Source organism: Marmota marmota, unplaced genomic scaffold (assembly GCF_001458135.2).
Source record: "Marmota marmota marmota unplaced genomic scaffold, marMar, whole genome shotgun sequence".
Lineage (NCBI taxonomy): Eukaryota > Metazoa > Chordata > Mammalia > Rodentia > Sciuridae > Marmota > Marmota marmota.
This window is the reverse complement of record NW_026000174.1, coordinates 36,548,657-36,564,670: the sequence shown is the minus strand read 5'-3', so window position 1 is coordinate 36,564,670 and position 16,014 is coordinate 36,548,657. Positions and strand designations below refer to the sequence as shown.

Genomic DNA, 16,014 nt, shown 5'->3' with positions numbered 1-16,014 from the left:
TAGATATTTCATAAAGAAACTGTTATAATACTATTAAAACCCTGCCTAATTTTCCTTCATTTATTCTTCCCAAAGGTAATAACTATCCTTGAAGTTGATGCACATTGTTCCTCTCATGCATATTTTGACCATTTTATTTATTGCATATGGCCCCATGAAAAACATATATCACTTTTTTGTGTTAAAGTTTCCATAAGTTCTTTAGATTTAAAGTCTATATTTGTGAGTAATATCTATGTTCATTTTATGTAAAACCAGTTAATTTGTTGTAGATGATAAATTTGTCATCATAGTAATCTAGTAAAAAGTACAAATTACTGAATAAATCAAAGTAAAGACTATTACTATAACCATTCATAACTACAATCGTTTAAATAAATGGATACTATTTTTCTTTTTTATATATAACAGTATACTAGTATGTGGCCATTCCTGGGGTCCATAAGTGAGTGTCCTTGGTCTAGAGTTAAGATTTGAATGTTCTATGGTGGGGATAACATCTCTGGCATCTGCAACTGTCCCTTCATTGCTTCCATTAACACCATTTCCTGATCACTAGATATGACAATTCCAGGGCAAAGAAGAAGTATAGCACAAATTCTGACTCCAAAATAGAATCTGGGCATATTAAATTTATTATGATACATTTAAAGTAGGACCCCAGAGAGAACTAGCTATATTGTAGCTGAAACAGATAAGGAATGTTGTAGACTAATGTAGATGTTGTGGTAAGTCAATTACTGTACAAATAATGAGCAGAGGAGGTCAGTTGTTAGAGTGATAGTAAGAAGCAGGGAGAATTAGCTGAGTCATTGAAGTACAGAACTACAAGAATGAAAATCAGTGGATTCCTGTTTTTCATGTCTTCAAGAGCAGCAGTAGCTCTAGAACCACCTGACAGAATTATCACCTCTGACTCCTGAGCTTAGTTTTCCATGAAGATCAATTGGAAGCCTCATAACTGTTAGCATCCTTTCCTTTATGGCATGGAGAGAATGCATGACTATTCATTAAAATGATAGCAAAAACCCATACCCAAACAACTATGATGGTGAAAGTACACATAAAACAGGAGGAGTTTAAGAACTAGCTCATATCTACTGTTCTGGTCATATTTACTTTTCTATAATTTTTAAATTAGTGCATTAAAAGTATATATCAACTAGCTCGATTGACTGACATATTCTTACATGTGTATAACACTTGCCATATCAATTTTTTTTTTTTTTTGGTGGTACTGGGGATTGAACCCAGGGCGCTTTGCATGCAAGGCAAGCACTCTACCAACTGAGCTATATCCCTAGTCTACCATATCAATTTTTAAGGTTACATTTGAACTATAGGATAATGACAGCAACCCAAATCATTAGTCATACTTACTATCTAATTAGGTAGGGAGCTCAAGTCAGTTGATAAAACAAAGGTATTATGTGGAAGAACTTGATGCAATTTGAAATTAGATATGCATGCAGAACAGTATGTCTCCCTACAGACAGATTTTTACATCTATTTCTACCCAAGAATTTTATTGGAACCAGAAAATTTCTATATATTGCTGATTTGTCTTTAAGCAATGAACTAGTGAAAGACATTTCAATTATATAAGTAATCTACTTTTTTACTGGTAGCATTATTTTCAACAAATCTTCACATATTGGGATTATTCAGTATAAATTTTCCATAACTAAAAATTCAATTAAATGAAGAGTATACTGAAAATATGCTGTCAGACCTATAATTCTTTAAATATTAAATATTGACATAAAAATTTGAGAATGTGATATTTATTCAGGACCAAAAAAATTCAGAATATTTTAAAAGCATTAGCATTTTATAATCACTGGTAGAATCCCAGAAGGATTTAAGATCCTTGGAGAAATAAACATCCCTAGCAGATAGTTACAAAATAATTTTCAGAGATGGGAAATACCATGTGTCTACTTTGAATAAAGAATGAAGCACAGTAATACTTCTTCCTTAATGAGAATAAAAGCTTTAAGGTAAGTCTTGTTTTAGAATAATTATGTCTCACTTAATACAAGTTAAGCCATAAAAATTAACAAGAGTAATGAAATGCATCAAATGATCATCAATATCTTTAATTATTCTGGCTACACCTGAGAGCTCCTTCTTCTTTGCTATAGTTTTCCATGAAGGAGACAAGTTTGAAAGATTTGTCACACATTACTGGCTTAGGGATAAAAATAATTATTCAGTCCTCATAAACAACATGTATAAACAATTAGATAAAGACAGATTTACTCTTTTAAAATTAAATTATTTAGAAATGTATCTTTTTTATATTTTTATAATTTAATAAACAAGACTGCCTTTATGCTTCATATTATTTTACTTGGGACTTAAATAGATACTGTTTTTATTTGTAACCTAATTTGCAAAAAAAAATGCATTTTTTTATGGGAGAAAAAGCATAGCCTTTGGTATCTAATCAAAGTCAGCAAAAAATCTAAAATAGTACAAAAATATTTGTAGAAACAAGGCCAAATTCCCTCCTGATTTGAAAGAAAGCAATTACAATTACTTTAATCTCTTTCTTATGCAAATTTCAGTTACAACTATAGCCTTTTAAACAGTAAAATAATTAGTAATGATTCACAACAATAACAATGGTGAGAATATGTATAATTTAATCCTTACTTAGTGTCTTCATGTAGCAATACAAATCACAAAGCATTCTGTTTGAGTCTACCCACATTTTCAAAAGATGATCTCAATAATATTAAACTCATCTTCTCCTGGATACTAAATGCATATGAAAAACATGAAACAATTGCAATTTACATATTTTTTGTATGTGAAATCTATAAAAAAATATATATTTTATTTCTTTCTGGACTTACTTCATGTTAAAAACTTTCAAACTTTGAAGTATTAGAAGATATCATTTATTCAATTCAAATATAGATCACATTTCTCCAATGTGACCAGTATAATTTCTTTTACATGTAGATGCTTTCATTCATTGATCATAATATTTAATATATTAAAGCATTCTTAGATTTGTTTATTTTGGATTTCTACATCAAAAAGTCATTATAAAATATATCTGAGTATAGGCATATTATCATTTATTGATTTTGGAATCGTAAATGTACATGTGCATAAAGTGATATCAGAGTTCTAACTCTTTTTCTCTTCTCTAGGAAATATTGCATATATTAGAGATGATTAGTCTTTAAAAATACAGGTGAGAATCACTATTAAGTGGTCCATGCCTATAATTACAGTTGCTCAGGAGGATGAGGCAGGGAGATTGCAAGTTCAAAGCCAGCTTTAACAATTTAGTGAGGTCCTGAGCAACTTAGGGAGATACTGTCTCAAAAAAAAAAAAATAAAATAAAAAATGGCTCAAGATTTGACTTAAGCACCTCTGGATTTAATTCTCAGTACTGAAAAAAGAAAAAAAAAAAACAATACTTCTCATGCTACAGTTTGAAAGTTTGGAAAAAGGACATCTTTTCATATATTAAATTTCTAAGTATATTGGCCTATTCAAGTACTGCATTTCTCTAGCAGAAATTTTGAAAATGTGTATTTATCTAAAGCTTTAATGGAGATTTTCAAAACTTCAGTGGACACTGTTTTAATGAATTAATTTGAACTGTGAACATAGCTATTTTTCTTCTTTTACTCAATATTATAAAATTTGAATAACTATTTTTATTCTGTTTTGCAACTTATTTTATTTTTTCAATTAAATTATTTTAACAAGTTACATAAACATTATTTTGCATATTAAGAGAGTAATACGATATTTCAATGCAAGTATATAATATATAATGTATATATCAGGTTAACATATCTGTCTTATCAAGCATCTATAATTTCTTCATGGTAAAAATTTCAAATTCTTTCTTCTAGCTTTTTTTTAACTATACAGTTCTTTATTGTTATCTGCTGTCTAATAACACAGAAGAACTTCTTGCCTGTGTTGAACTAAAACTCAGTACCCATTGATCAACCTTTCCCTCTACATTTTTCAGTCTCTGGTAACCACAATTCTGCCATCAAGTTTTCTGAGATCAACATTTTTAGATTTCACATGAATAAAGTTCAATGACACTTGTCTTTCTGTGCCTTATGTCACTTAGCACAATAACATCCAGTTTTATCCATGTTGTCACAAATGACAGGATTTTAGTCATTTTTATGGCCTAATGGTTTTCGATTGTGTCTATGTACCACATTTTCTTTAGCCCTACATCAGTTGATTGGCATTTAGGTTGTTGCCTTTTCTTGCCTGTTGTGAGTAGGTGGCAATAAACATTGGTATGCATGATTTCATTTCATTGAGATGCATACTAATTAGTTGGATTAGTGAATCATATGGTAGTTCTATTTCTAAATGATGGAGGACCCTCCATATAATTTTCCATAATGGCTGTGCTTCCTTTACATTTCCACCTATAATGTACATGCACTGTTATCAAGATCAGTTGACTGTAGATGTGTAGATTTACTTCTAGGACCTGTATTCTGTTCCTTCAGTTTATATGTCTGTATTTATGCCAGTATCATTTTATTTAAATTACTGCATCATTGTGGTATATTTTGTACTCAAGTAGTATAATGACGCTTGTGTTGTTCTTTTTGCTCAAGATGATTTGGGCTATTCAGGGATTATTTTTTCCCCGTTTCCATATTAGGATTGTGTTTTATATATCTTTAAAGGGTATTATCTTTATTTGAATAGGGATTATATTGAATCTTCAGAATGATTTATTATGATCATTTAGAAAATATTGGTTCTCACCATCAGAAACACAAGATGTTCTTCCATTTTTGTGTCCTCTTCCAATTTATTTCATTGATACATTATAATTTTCATCATAAAGACATTACACTTCTTGGTTTTAAATGTATCTGTAGATAATTTGTTGCCATTGTAAATGTTTTCACTTTCTTGATATCTACTTCAGATATCTACTTCTTGATTATCTACTTCAGATAATCCACTGTTGGCTTATAAAAATGACTGCTATTGGTTTCTATGTTGCTTTTTGTATTTTATAAATTTGTTGAATTACATTATTAGTTCTAATATATTTTAGGATGGAATTTTTGAGATATTCATGTCACCTGCATACTGTGACTATTTGAATTTCTCTTTCCTGATTTAGATGCCCACTTTTTCTTACTCTTGCCTGATTGTTCTGGCTAGGGCTTTCTGCACTGCGTAGAATACAAGTGGTAAAAGTGGACATCTTTGTTGCATTCTAAATCTAAGAAAGAAAGCTTTTGCTTTTCCCTACTCAGTCAGTGTCAGTCATTTCCTTAGAATAATGGTGTTTGTTGTATTGAGGTCTGTCCCTCTTCTACCTACCTTGTTCAGCATTTTTACCATGAAGGGCACTTTATCAACTGCCTTTTCTGCATTTTTGAATATATCAGGTTAATATATCTGTCTTATCCAACATCTATAATTTCTTATAATGATGTGGTGTACCACATTTTTTGATTTGTATATGCAAACCATCCATCCCTACATCCATGGAAGGAATCCCCCTTCATCATTGTGAGTAATCTTTTTAATGTGCTATTAGTTAATTTGCTAGCATTTTGTTACAGATTTTTACAACTATGTTTTACAACTATGTTCATTTTTTTCTATGGCATATCTATTGTTTAGGTATTAGGTGTCCCCAAAATACTCATGTGTGAGATAATGAAAGAAGCTTAGATGGGTAATGATGGAATTATAAAATATTTAATGAATGTATTAATCTGATGACAGGAAATAACTGGGTGGTAACTGTAGGCAGGTTGGGTGTGGCTGGAGGAGGTAGGTCATTAAGGATGTGACTTTAATGTGTACATTTTGTTCCTGAAGAGTCTCTGCTTCTTGGTGGCCTTGTTCTGACCTGCTTTCCTCTGTTGCAGGATGTTATGCCTCACCTTTAGTCCAGAGGAATGGAACTAGCTGTCTGTGGACTGAGACCTCTGAAACCATGAACCCCAAAGTAAACTTTTCCTCCTGTAATTCTTCTTGTCAGGTACTTTGGTTAGTATAGATGAAAAACTGACTAAAACAGTTCATCATGAGTATTTGCTTATAGTCTCCCTTTTCCCTTGTATCTTTGTTATGTTATCAGGGTAATGCTGGTCTTAAAGAATATATTTGGAAGAATTCCTTTATATTTATTTCTTTTGAATAACTTAAAAAGTGTTGTTATTACTTCCTCATAAATGTCTGATGAGATCAAGTAGTAAAGCTACTTTGTGTGAACTTGGGCTTGTCTTTATTGGGAGAGTTTTTATACTGCTTCAATCTTCTTGTTTCTTATTAGTCTCTTTAGATTTTCTCTTTCTTTATTTCTTTATTACAGTCTTTATTTTTATTCCCATTTGTTCTTTTGAATACTCTCTTTATAATACCTTTTGAAGAACTGAGTTAAAATGAGGGTGAGGGTGTGTCTGTTTTTGCAGCTGGGAATCAAATCTAGGACTTCACATATGCTGGACAAGTTCTCCCCCACTGAACTACATACACCTTAAATGCCTACTTGTTTTATCTTATTGCTTTATTGTCCAAACTTTATAATTCTTTCTTTCTTTTAAAACTGATTTTGACATTTTGCTTTTTAACCAGTTTGTTGAGTCATATTCTTCTTTAATATTTACTAATAAATACATTTAACTAATTTAACTAATTTCCTAATTTCTCACTGTTACCTTGGCTTGTATTGTTTTCAAGTGTTCAGTAGGTTTTACAGTGTTTTATTATTTCTTTCTTTCTTTCTTTTTCTTTTCTTTCTTTCTTTTTTTTTTTTTTTTTTTTTTNCACTCTCAATAATGGCTTCCATTTTATTTATCTTACTGGATATTAGACCCGATTTACCTAACTACACTAACTACCTACCTTTAAATCTGGCTTCATTTCCCCCTCTAATTTTGGGAACTCCTTACTGCTGTAAGGAAAGAGGACGATGACCATTCTGGCTTCTTCCAGCTAAAGGGGGGCAGTGTTGAGCAAGCAGTTTTGGAGTTCCCCTTTTTTAAAAATTGGGTCTATAGAGTGGTCCATGATAGAAGTCCGATTGAGAAGTAACAGGTTGGAGGGCCATTTGAGTGATGGGTGGTCTTGGTTTAGATCTCAGTGGGGAACATCTAATCTGTTACTGGTGATGAGTCCTTGCTTCCTGAATGCTGAAGTATAACAACAGAGAAGTACACAGAGGCAAGTTTAGAGTGGAAAGTACAAACTTTATTAAAGGACAGCAGAAAAGACTTCTCTGGAGGAAGAAGGGGACCCAAAAGGTTTAATTCATGGAATGGGGAGGTATTCCCTCTTTTATAGCTAAGGTCTACTTTCAGTTTTCCCAAATTCCTGTCATATTCTTGTCCTTTGTTCTGTTATCTTGCAGTGATGGAATGTAAGTAGGAAGTTCCAAAGGGTGGGGGACAGGTGGGCCAAGGAGTAATCTGGGCAGGAAGAGCTTTTGGATTAGCATCTCCAAGTTTGCTGGGAGCTGCTTCATTAACATTTCCTTGGGATGGGTTGGGGCCTTGGATGCATTATCATTTCAATCTCCCCAAGTGCTGCTCTGGTTTCCTGGATTCCACTCTCAATAATGGCTTCCATTTTATTTATCTTACTGGATATTAGACCCGATTTACCTAACTACACTAACTACCTACCTTTAAATCTGGCTTCATTTCCCCCTCTAATTTTGGGAACTCCTTACTGCTGTAAGGAAAGAGGACGATGACCATTCTGGCTTCTTCCAGCTAAAGGGGGGCAGTGTTGAGCAAGCAGTTTTGGAGTTCCCCTTTTTTAAAAATTGGGTCTATAGAGTGGTCCATGATAGAAGTCCGATTGAGAAGTAACAGGTTGGAGGGCCATTTGAGTGATGGGTGGTCTTGGTTTAGATCTCAGTGGGGAACATCTAATCTGTTACTGGTGATGAGTCCTTGCTTCCTGAATGCTGAAGTATAACAACAGAGAAGTACACAGAGGCAAGTTTAGAGTGGAAAGTACAAACTTTATTAAAGGACAGCAGAAAAAACTTCTCTTGGAGGAAGAAGGGGACCCAAAAGATGGAAAGCCAATTATTTCTTTTTAAGGCAAAGTTTATTAGGAAATGTGTTATATATTTTCCAAACTTAAGGAATTATTTTAATCTTACAAAATTATTACGTTTATTTCAATGGGTTTGAATAACTTATTATACATACTATTAATATTCTTGAGTTAACAGAACTTCATTTATGTGTTAAACAATTTTTTTCTATAGCATAACTATAAGTGATTTACCCCCAAAATGTCAAAAATTTGTTGGAGATTCCCTGTTTGTGTAGTAGTTTAAAATTATGAAATATATTTTTTAAATATTTGGTGCATCTACTTTGGCATTCCTCCTATTATTTCTATTATTTATGTTTTGCTGGATGTTTAACCTGCATTTCAAGGTAGAAACATGTATTTGGACTTTTTATTTTGTTTTTATTTTTATTTTTTTAGTATACATAGTCTTTGCTTTTTATCTTTGTTCTTTCAATTGTTTGCTTTTAGGCATTAATATAAATTGTTAAATATTTTACATAATGTTTCACAAATATTTTATTTTCTTGATCATATTAAGTACATGATACTTTTCATTTTTTTATTTAAAATTTACAGCATATATGAAACTGTCCTGTTGTCCTCCTTTAAACTCTTCTGCTTCCTTTTGAAAACTATAACATGGGGTTAGGTGTTACTCAGTGGTAGAGCTCTGACCTTACATGTTCTCATACATGAAGCCTTGAATTTAATCCCCAGGACTGAAAAAAAAGAAAAAAGAAAGAAAGAAAAGAAAAACAACAACAACAAAAATCATAGTATTGGTAAATTTAACATCTTTTAATTTATTGTGACTTCTAGTCTATTGGAATTTGGGCCAATTAGAAATTTTTTCTTTGTATTGGATAGTTTACTTTTTGTCTGATGTTCACTCCACTGGGATGTAACATCCCAGCATATGTAACACCATAGCATATGTGAAGATATTTTTCAGCCTCTTGTCCCAGAATACTCCAAGTTGATAATCTTTTAGGGGTATAGTACTGCAAAAGGAATGGCTCCTACTGAAAAAAAAATCTAACTTTGAAGCTTTAGAAATTTAATCTGGCATTTTTTTTTCTCCATGATAGTTTCTCCTTTTATGTCTTCTCCTGGCAAAGACCAAATACAATACAAGCAGTTCCTTTACATTTGTACCTTGGATAATCTCAGGAAAGACTCTATTTGGAGTTGCCATTTGTGATTTTTGATTTCTTCTGGGACTTGTTGCTCTAATAATGCATATTTACTTCAGTTTTGTCAAAAGTTGAAGGAACAGATGTGTACCTTTGTTAACTTCAAGAAAGGTGTGGGAATGGTATTAGTTTAATATCTATTATGTACTACATGTCATCTATAATTTGGGGGGAATTATCTTTGTTATATTAATGATACTCACCTCCTAAATTGGATCAAAAAGCAAACTTGCAGAAGTTAAATAATTTGTCCAAGTTTGCATAGTAATTAGCCCACCAGGAATTTGAACTCAGAACATACGTATTCTGAAATGCAAGCCTAGTTGAGGGTCTGCAGAGTTTCTGGTTTAGTACAATAGTGGAGTGAAGGAGACAAACCCTTAAGTATTGATGTTGACCCATAATGATGGCATTGCAAGCATGTTGAGAGGAAGGCTTGGTGACACAGCCTGTCCTGTCTCTCTGTTGCTTCCCAATTGAGCACTCTTTGTCATTTTCCACAATTGGATAGTCTAACTTGGGCTTATGCTCTTTCAAAAGTTACAACTCTGTTTATTTTGAAACTTGGTGTACATAATATACTAGAATATTTTTTTCTCTGAGTACTAGCTATGGAAATGCAAGCTACATATTTGCCTTTTTTGAGTTCTTTACTTTTCAGTAAAGAACAAAACATCACAACAACAACAAATTAAAACCTAATGTGGCTTTGTTTTGAGGATATGAGAAAATAGCACATGGTGAGCACTTCTGTTCTTACTGCTGTCATTTGTTATCAAATTATATATGGATCAGATAAATCCAGATTAAATATGATTGGTCAAGGCATAAATAGAATTGCAATTTGAACTGTTCAGTAATTTGATTAGGGGTGGAGAGGACAGATCATCATGCAGATACCGAAAACTTGTCTATTGTGTGTATGTGTGTGTGTTTGTGTGTGTGTGTAATTTCCAAATGTAATATAATTCTTCAGCTAAAACAGAAATAATGAGACCAAACATTTTTCAAAAATACAATAGAAGAATACTGTACACTGGTTTATTTTTCCAAATAAGCAATACGCTATTTACAAATGAGCACATCTTCAATGATAGAAACTTGTCTATTTTTTAATGTAACATTTGTTCTACATAGAACCAATCACTAAGGCTTATTACAAATAAGCACTGAATGTTGATATAACATGGAAGGACCAATATGTCTGTCCTTACTGGTGGGCAGAACAGATAACAGTAAGTCCTTAAAAGGAAACAATTCTGTTTCCAGGTACATCAACAATCTTTATGAGAAACACTATTCCCAGGGATCAGGTGTCTCAGGTGACAGAATGAGCTGCATTTCAGAAGCAAAACTCCAGTCTAATCAAGGTTGTTAAAAGAAACCTTGCAAATACAAGGCTGGATGGGTGTTTAGAGGACCTGGCATTCCAGATAATTGACCTATAATGGAGGTTCCACAATAACCATATTTCTAATATCTGAAAGATCAATGCTTTATCATATGGTTTGTCTAGGAAAAGTTTGGTCCTACACTCATTTGCTAGACTCCACCGTGTCCTGAACAATCCCACAATATGCTTGAGTTAGTCTGCCTTAACTACCTACCCTCTAACTACCTACCCTCCTCATTATAGTCTGATGGGAGTCTTCCTCCTAGGATCATTTTTTTTTTCCAAATGCAAAACCATCAATCCAGAAAAAAGCAGCTTCAACAATCCATTTTCTTGGGCTTTCACATTTTGGGGCCACTAGATTCCCACTCTAATCACCTCAGAGTTAGGTACTCACAACTTGTGAAAGCTGGCATGTCACAGAGACTACTGAAATAATTCAAACTGGCAGTCCTAAACCTCCCTACTCTGCCTCACCATCGCATTGCCTCATAAACTACAATCAAGTCTCCTGCCCACAGTTTCCCTTTGCCTCATAACCCATCTTCCTTATGGCTTGGTATTCCTCTCGGGAATCGTAGAAAGTAAACTTTCTTTCAATAGTCGTTTCAGATCTCTTAGCATTTATTAAACACCGTATATTCTATGAGAATACTATCTTGTAGAATAGGCTGAGGTCCTGGAAAAATGCATAGGGCTCAGTCCCTGTAAGTGGTGCATAGGTGGGTCAGCAAGAAGATAGAACTTTCCCTTTCAGAATTGCTCAGAAGCACCTTCCTCCTACAGTAGTTTCAGGAGCAGAAATGCGGGAGTCAAGGGAACATCATTTTGAGAGAAAAAGATCTGGAGACTAACTTAAACTTTATGCTTTGGCATATATCAGATGAATGACTTACAGAATTGATTAAGCAGGCTGTAGTTATGGGCCTGCCTCAGAGATTTCTTTCAGTGGGTGTGGGGTATTACTTGAGAATCTGGATACTATAATACTTCAAAGTCAGTTTCACTCCAAAATCCAAAAGCTGTTGTTGTGAAGTCTGAACTAGGGTGTTTGCTCAATTCTGTCCCTTGGATTATTATCTATAAAAGAAGATTAAAAGTTGTCCCCCAAGAATCAAATATAACAGTGATCTTTTCTTGGAATAAATGATGATCAAGTATTCATCCAATTATAATGACTGAAGCTTCTTTATAGTATTTTTATTTTGACTTTATATGGTATATTTTTCCATAGTGGTTTTGAAAAACAGAAAATATCAATTTCGCTCCTTAAAGCAAAGGGACAAAGAAGAACACACTTACAGTAGCCTGGTGTTTCTCTGCTTTCTCAGATGTCTCTTTAAGTTGATTTTGTAAGGCCTCCTGGAGAGACTTCATTTCTTCTCTAGTTTTTGTAGAAAATAGCAAAAAGGAGATATAACATAATTCCATTATTTTCTATGTACATTATAAACAGAGGTTTGCAATCTACCCACATCTAGGAAACAGACAACCAGAACTGTATAATACTATAGTTACACAAATAGAATATATCTAAATATTCTGGAAATAAAAGGTTTTCTCTCCTATGCAAATGCTAAAAGTAAGCTGTATTTCAAGAAAATTGCTGTGTTATTATGTTTTATGAGAATCCCACTGTGTGAATCATCAGTGAGCTACACAATGTGTTAAATCAAATCAATATATTAATTTGAGTTGAAAAGCTAATTTTACTGACAGCATGCCAGGGTGTGAACATGCTGGTTAGGAAAAGTCACCACAGACTTTCTGATAGGATAAAATCACCACTCCCTTCTGATGCCTCTAATTGATTAATTCTATAGTTCTGTGCTTTAGACATCCACTATTAGGCCTAAGACTTTTTACAAAAATAAAGTAAAAAGAGACACTTTGAATGGTGGGCTACTTCTTTTAATGGGCAAAATAAAGGAAATGCATGACTATACATTCATACCAACTTCATCATATGTACTTATTATATAAGTACATATGTACCCTGTGTCCTTTGATAAAGTAGAAATATTTCCCTAATTGTACATTCCTCTTAAGGATTAGAATGTAGCCACATACGTCTAATGAATTGTGTTGCTGTGTTTTGATTTTATTACTCAAGCTATGACTTCCAAATATTAACTATTAAGTGAGGATTTGTGGTGGGGGACACACCACTTTTGGCTAGAGAAATAAACATCAAATTAATAGCAACAACAAACAGAAAGCTTTTCTAGTGTTATCAGTACCCAAACCAGTTTAAAATTTCCAATCAAGTGCCAACAATCTAGCTCTGGTCACTTGGACAAACACCTTTCAGACCTAGTTTCGTCATCCATAAAATGGGCACAATGATACGACTATATTAGAGGCTTGTGGTTAGGTTTAGATGATAAAATGTAAACAAAATTCTCAACATAATACCCTGGAAAGAATTAGTCAATAAATGTTAAATCATTGTCACAAGCACAATGCTATCCCCTGTTCATCCTTGAGCACCATGTCTCACACAACCACAAACTACTGTTTCATTTAGCAGTACTTAATGGTGCTCCCAGATTTCCTGCTCTAAGAACTCCTAGATCCTCATTTAAATTTCTAGTGTTTGAAATAGCTCTGTATGTTTATTGAAATGAAATTGGACATTCTTTGGCAACGCAAATATATACAGGACAAGTTATAACATAATTATAGTCACTTTGGTTCCAAGATGATTTATTTAAATATGTTTAACTAAGGATATATAAATAAATTTATTTATATATGCTTTACTATCCTTTGCTTAGAGCATATTTTTCATTGCAGCTGCCATTACAGGCTTAACTTGACTTCATTTATCAGATTTGCTCCACCTATGGACACTTAAAGCTGGGATTTCATTATTATAGTCAATATTTTTTAGTAAGAGTATTCAAGGCATTATATATGTGCATGTGTGGTGTGTGTATATGTATGTATGTACATATATATAAACATATACATAAAAACATGATATAATATGATATAAATATACACACATACTGAAGGCCTGCAATGTTCAAGGCGTTGTTATAAGCCTCAATCAAACTATGGTATCATATTACAGATTGAACTGATGTATAGAAAGGTGGTAGAATTACATTCCAGAAGCTTTGTGCTAGAACTCTAGAGTTACTACACTATATCTATTAAGGAACAAGAAGGAAGGAACGAAGATGGAAGGAAAGGAGGAGGGAAGTGAGAACGTAAATGTTGAACTGAGTACTCAAATCTTAATAAAAAACTGAATGATATATAATAAAACTATATTTTCAGCTAAAAATTATAATAATGTGTTAAATAGTTATTATTTTAACATTTATTTCAATCACTTTCATTTTTAAATAATATGTAAACATTTAAGGCAAATTAGTTTACAGATATATTTGTTATAAACACATCTACCAAACAAGCTGGGAAAGGTGGCACATGTCTGTAATTCCAGCAGCTTGGGAGGCTGAAGAAGAAGTATGGCATATTCAAGGCCAGACTCAGTAATTTTGCAAAGCCCTAACCACTTAGTGACACCCTGTCTCAAAATAAATAAATAAATAAATAAATAAATAAATAAATAAATAAATAAATGGTACTGAGGATGTAACTCAATGGTAAAGGGCACCTGGGTTAAATCTCCGGTACCCCCCCCCCAAAAAAAAAAAAAAAAAAACCTCCCCCATTGTGATATATACATACAATTTAGGAAACCATGAAAAAACAAACAGGAATATCTGTTAACAAAAACTGTAACTGTAGACATTAGTAAATTCTACATATTTCATGACAAGGAGCTTGGACAGCCTGAAGAAGTGTGTCTTTAAGTTTTCAAATCTCTCCATATACTTATCTACCTTCCTTCCTGATGCCTTCCTTCACCTGCTCACTGCTCCTGGGTTTTAGGTGGCCCAACACTTCTGCCTCACAGACTATCACTTTATCCCCCATTGGGGAAGGATTCCTGACTTTCATTTTAACCCTTGTGGGGAGTGATTCCAGACTTGCTTCTACTCCACTTTCCTCTACCCAGTGGGGTTTGACCAACTATTTGTAGCCGTTCTAATTCCCTATTTGATGCTGAACCAAAGCTCTAATTTTAAGGAAATGATGGCTCCAGGGGCACCCGTGACAGATTATTCAATGTTGATATGTGTTAACATAGAATTTGATATTACATAATCTTTTTAGAGCAGTTGGTTCATACCTCTTCCAGCCCCAATTATAAATGTAAGAACATGTTTACACACCTCACTCTATGGGACAGCACATTTTTCAAGTGATTTTTGAGCTTGTATTGCAATAGCATCACAGATGAAGAACCTGCTGCGGTCACAGCCATTCTTTTACATTTCAGAGAATACTGCTCTAAAATCCTCGAGTATACTGAGTCCAATACTGTCTTTCAGGAATCTTCATCCACCAATAATCATAGAAAATAAAATGCTTTATTCCATTTTTATTTTCAAGATAACCTTTCTGACATTCTGGGGCCTTCTCCTACCTACCCCTCAATATCTCTGTCTCTAAACTTTTTTTTCTTCACCCTGTTCACGATTCTTTCTTTCAGCCCTAAACAATGTTAGTAGAGTAACTTCCCTCAAATATTTCTTTAATTATATCATGTTTCCCAGAGCTACCTAAAATGAGTTATTTATTTCTTATTATTGTGATTTACTCTGATTGTGATTTCTATGAACCAACATTTAAAAGCTTTTAATTGTGGTACCAGGTCTTGCAAACAGATTTATTTTCTCAACTTCTCAGCCTCAATCTGTCTTCCTCAGTCACTGCAATGGTGCTATATATCCACTGTTTGGAGGTAGCTTCTGTTATTATGTTTTGTTTAACATTTTTCTGCTTCCCTATCATGAAATACTCCATAGAAATATCATTTTCTGCGCATCTTGATATCTTGATCAGTTATTTTTCCTATTTAAATATTTTTCAATATATTGTTCACTACATATATTATATGGTACAATAGATCTCAAACCTATTCTCTTATTTAACTGACAATGTATACTTTAACCAACATTCCCCCGTGCTCCCCCTCAACCATCTCAGTTACCATGATCAGCATTCTGTTCTCCACTTCTATGAGATCAACATTTTTAGATTACACATAACAGTGAGATAAAGTGGTATTTGTCTTTCTATACCTGGATTTTCCTCCAGGTTCAACAATCTTGTCACAAACAACAGAATACCTTGGTTTTATGTTTGAATAGTATTCTATCATTTATATTCAAAGTGTTTAATTCTGCATCACTAAATTTATGAGCCACTAATACTTGTAGAATATTGAGCATAAGTGTTTTAAAAAGTAATGATTTGGGGGCTAGGGCTGTAGCTCAGTGGTA

At 33.3% G+C, this 16,014-nt stretch overlaps 1 protein-coding gene and 1 non-coding gene across 6 annotated transcripts in view; both read right to left on the bottom strand.

Annotated features, from left to right (window-relative positions):
* Positions 1 to 16,014, bottom strand: part of Luzp2 (leucine zipper protein 2) — a 482,138-nt gene that overhangs the window by 262,958 nt on the left and 203,166 nt on the right. For all 5 annotated transcript variants that reach the window (XM_048788510.1, XM_048788508.1, XM_048788507.1 and 2 more), the window contains one exon: positions 11,954 to 12,035. In XM_048788510.1, coding sequence (XP_048644467.1) covers positions 11,954 to 12,035 — 82 coding nt within the window. The remainder of the gene's footprint in view (positions 1 to 11,953; positions 12,036 to 16,014) is intronic.
* Trnaa-ugc lies at positions 1,230 to 1,301 on the bottom strand. The gene has a single exon. It is a non-coding gene; the product is annotated as a tRNA-Ala (tRNA).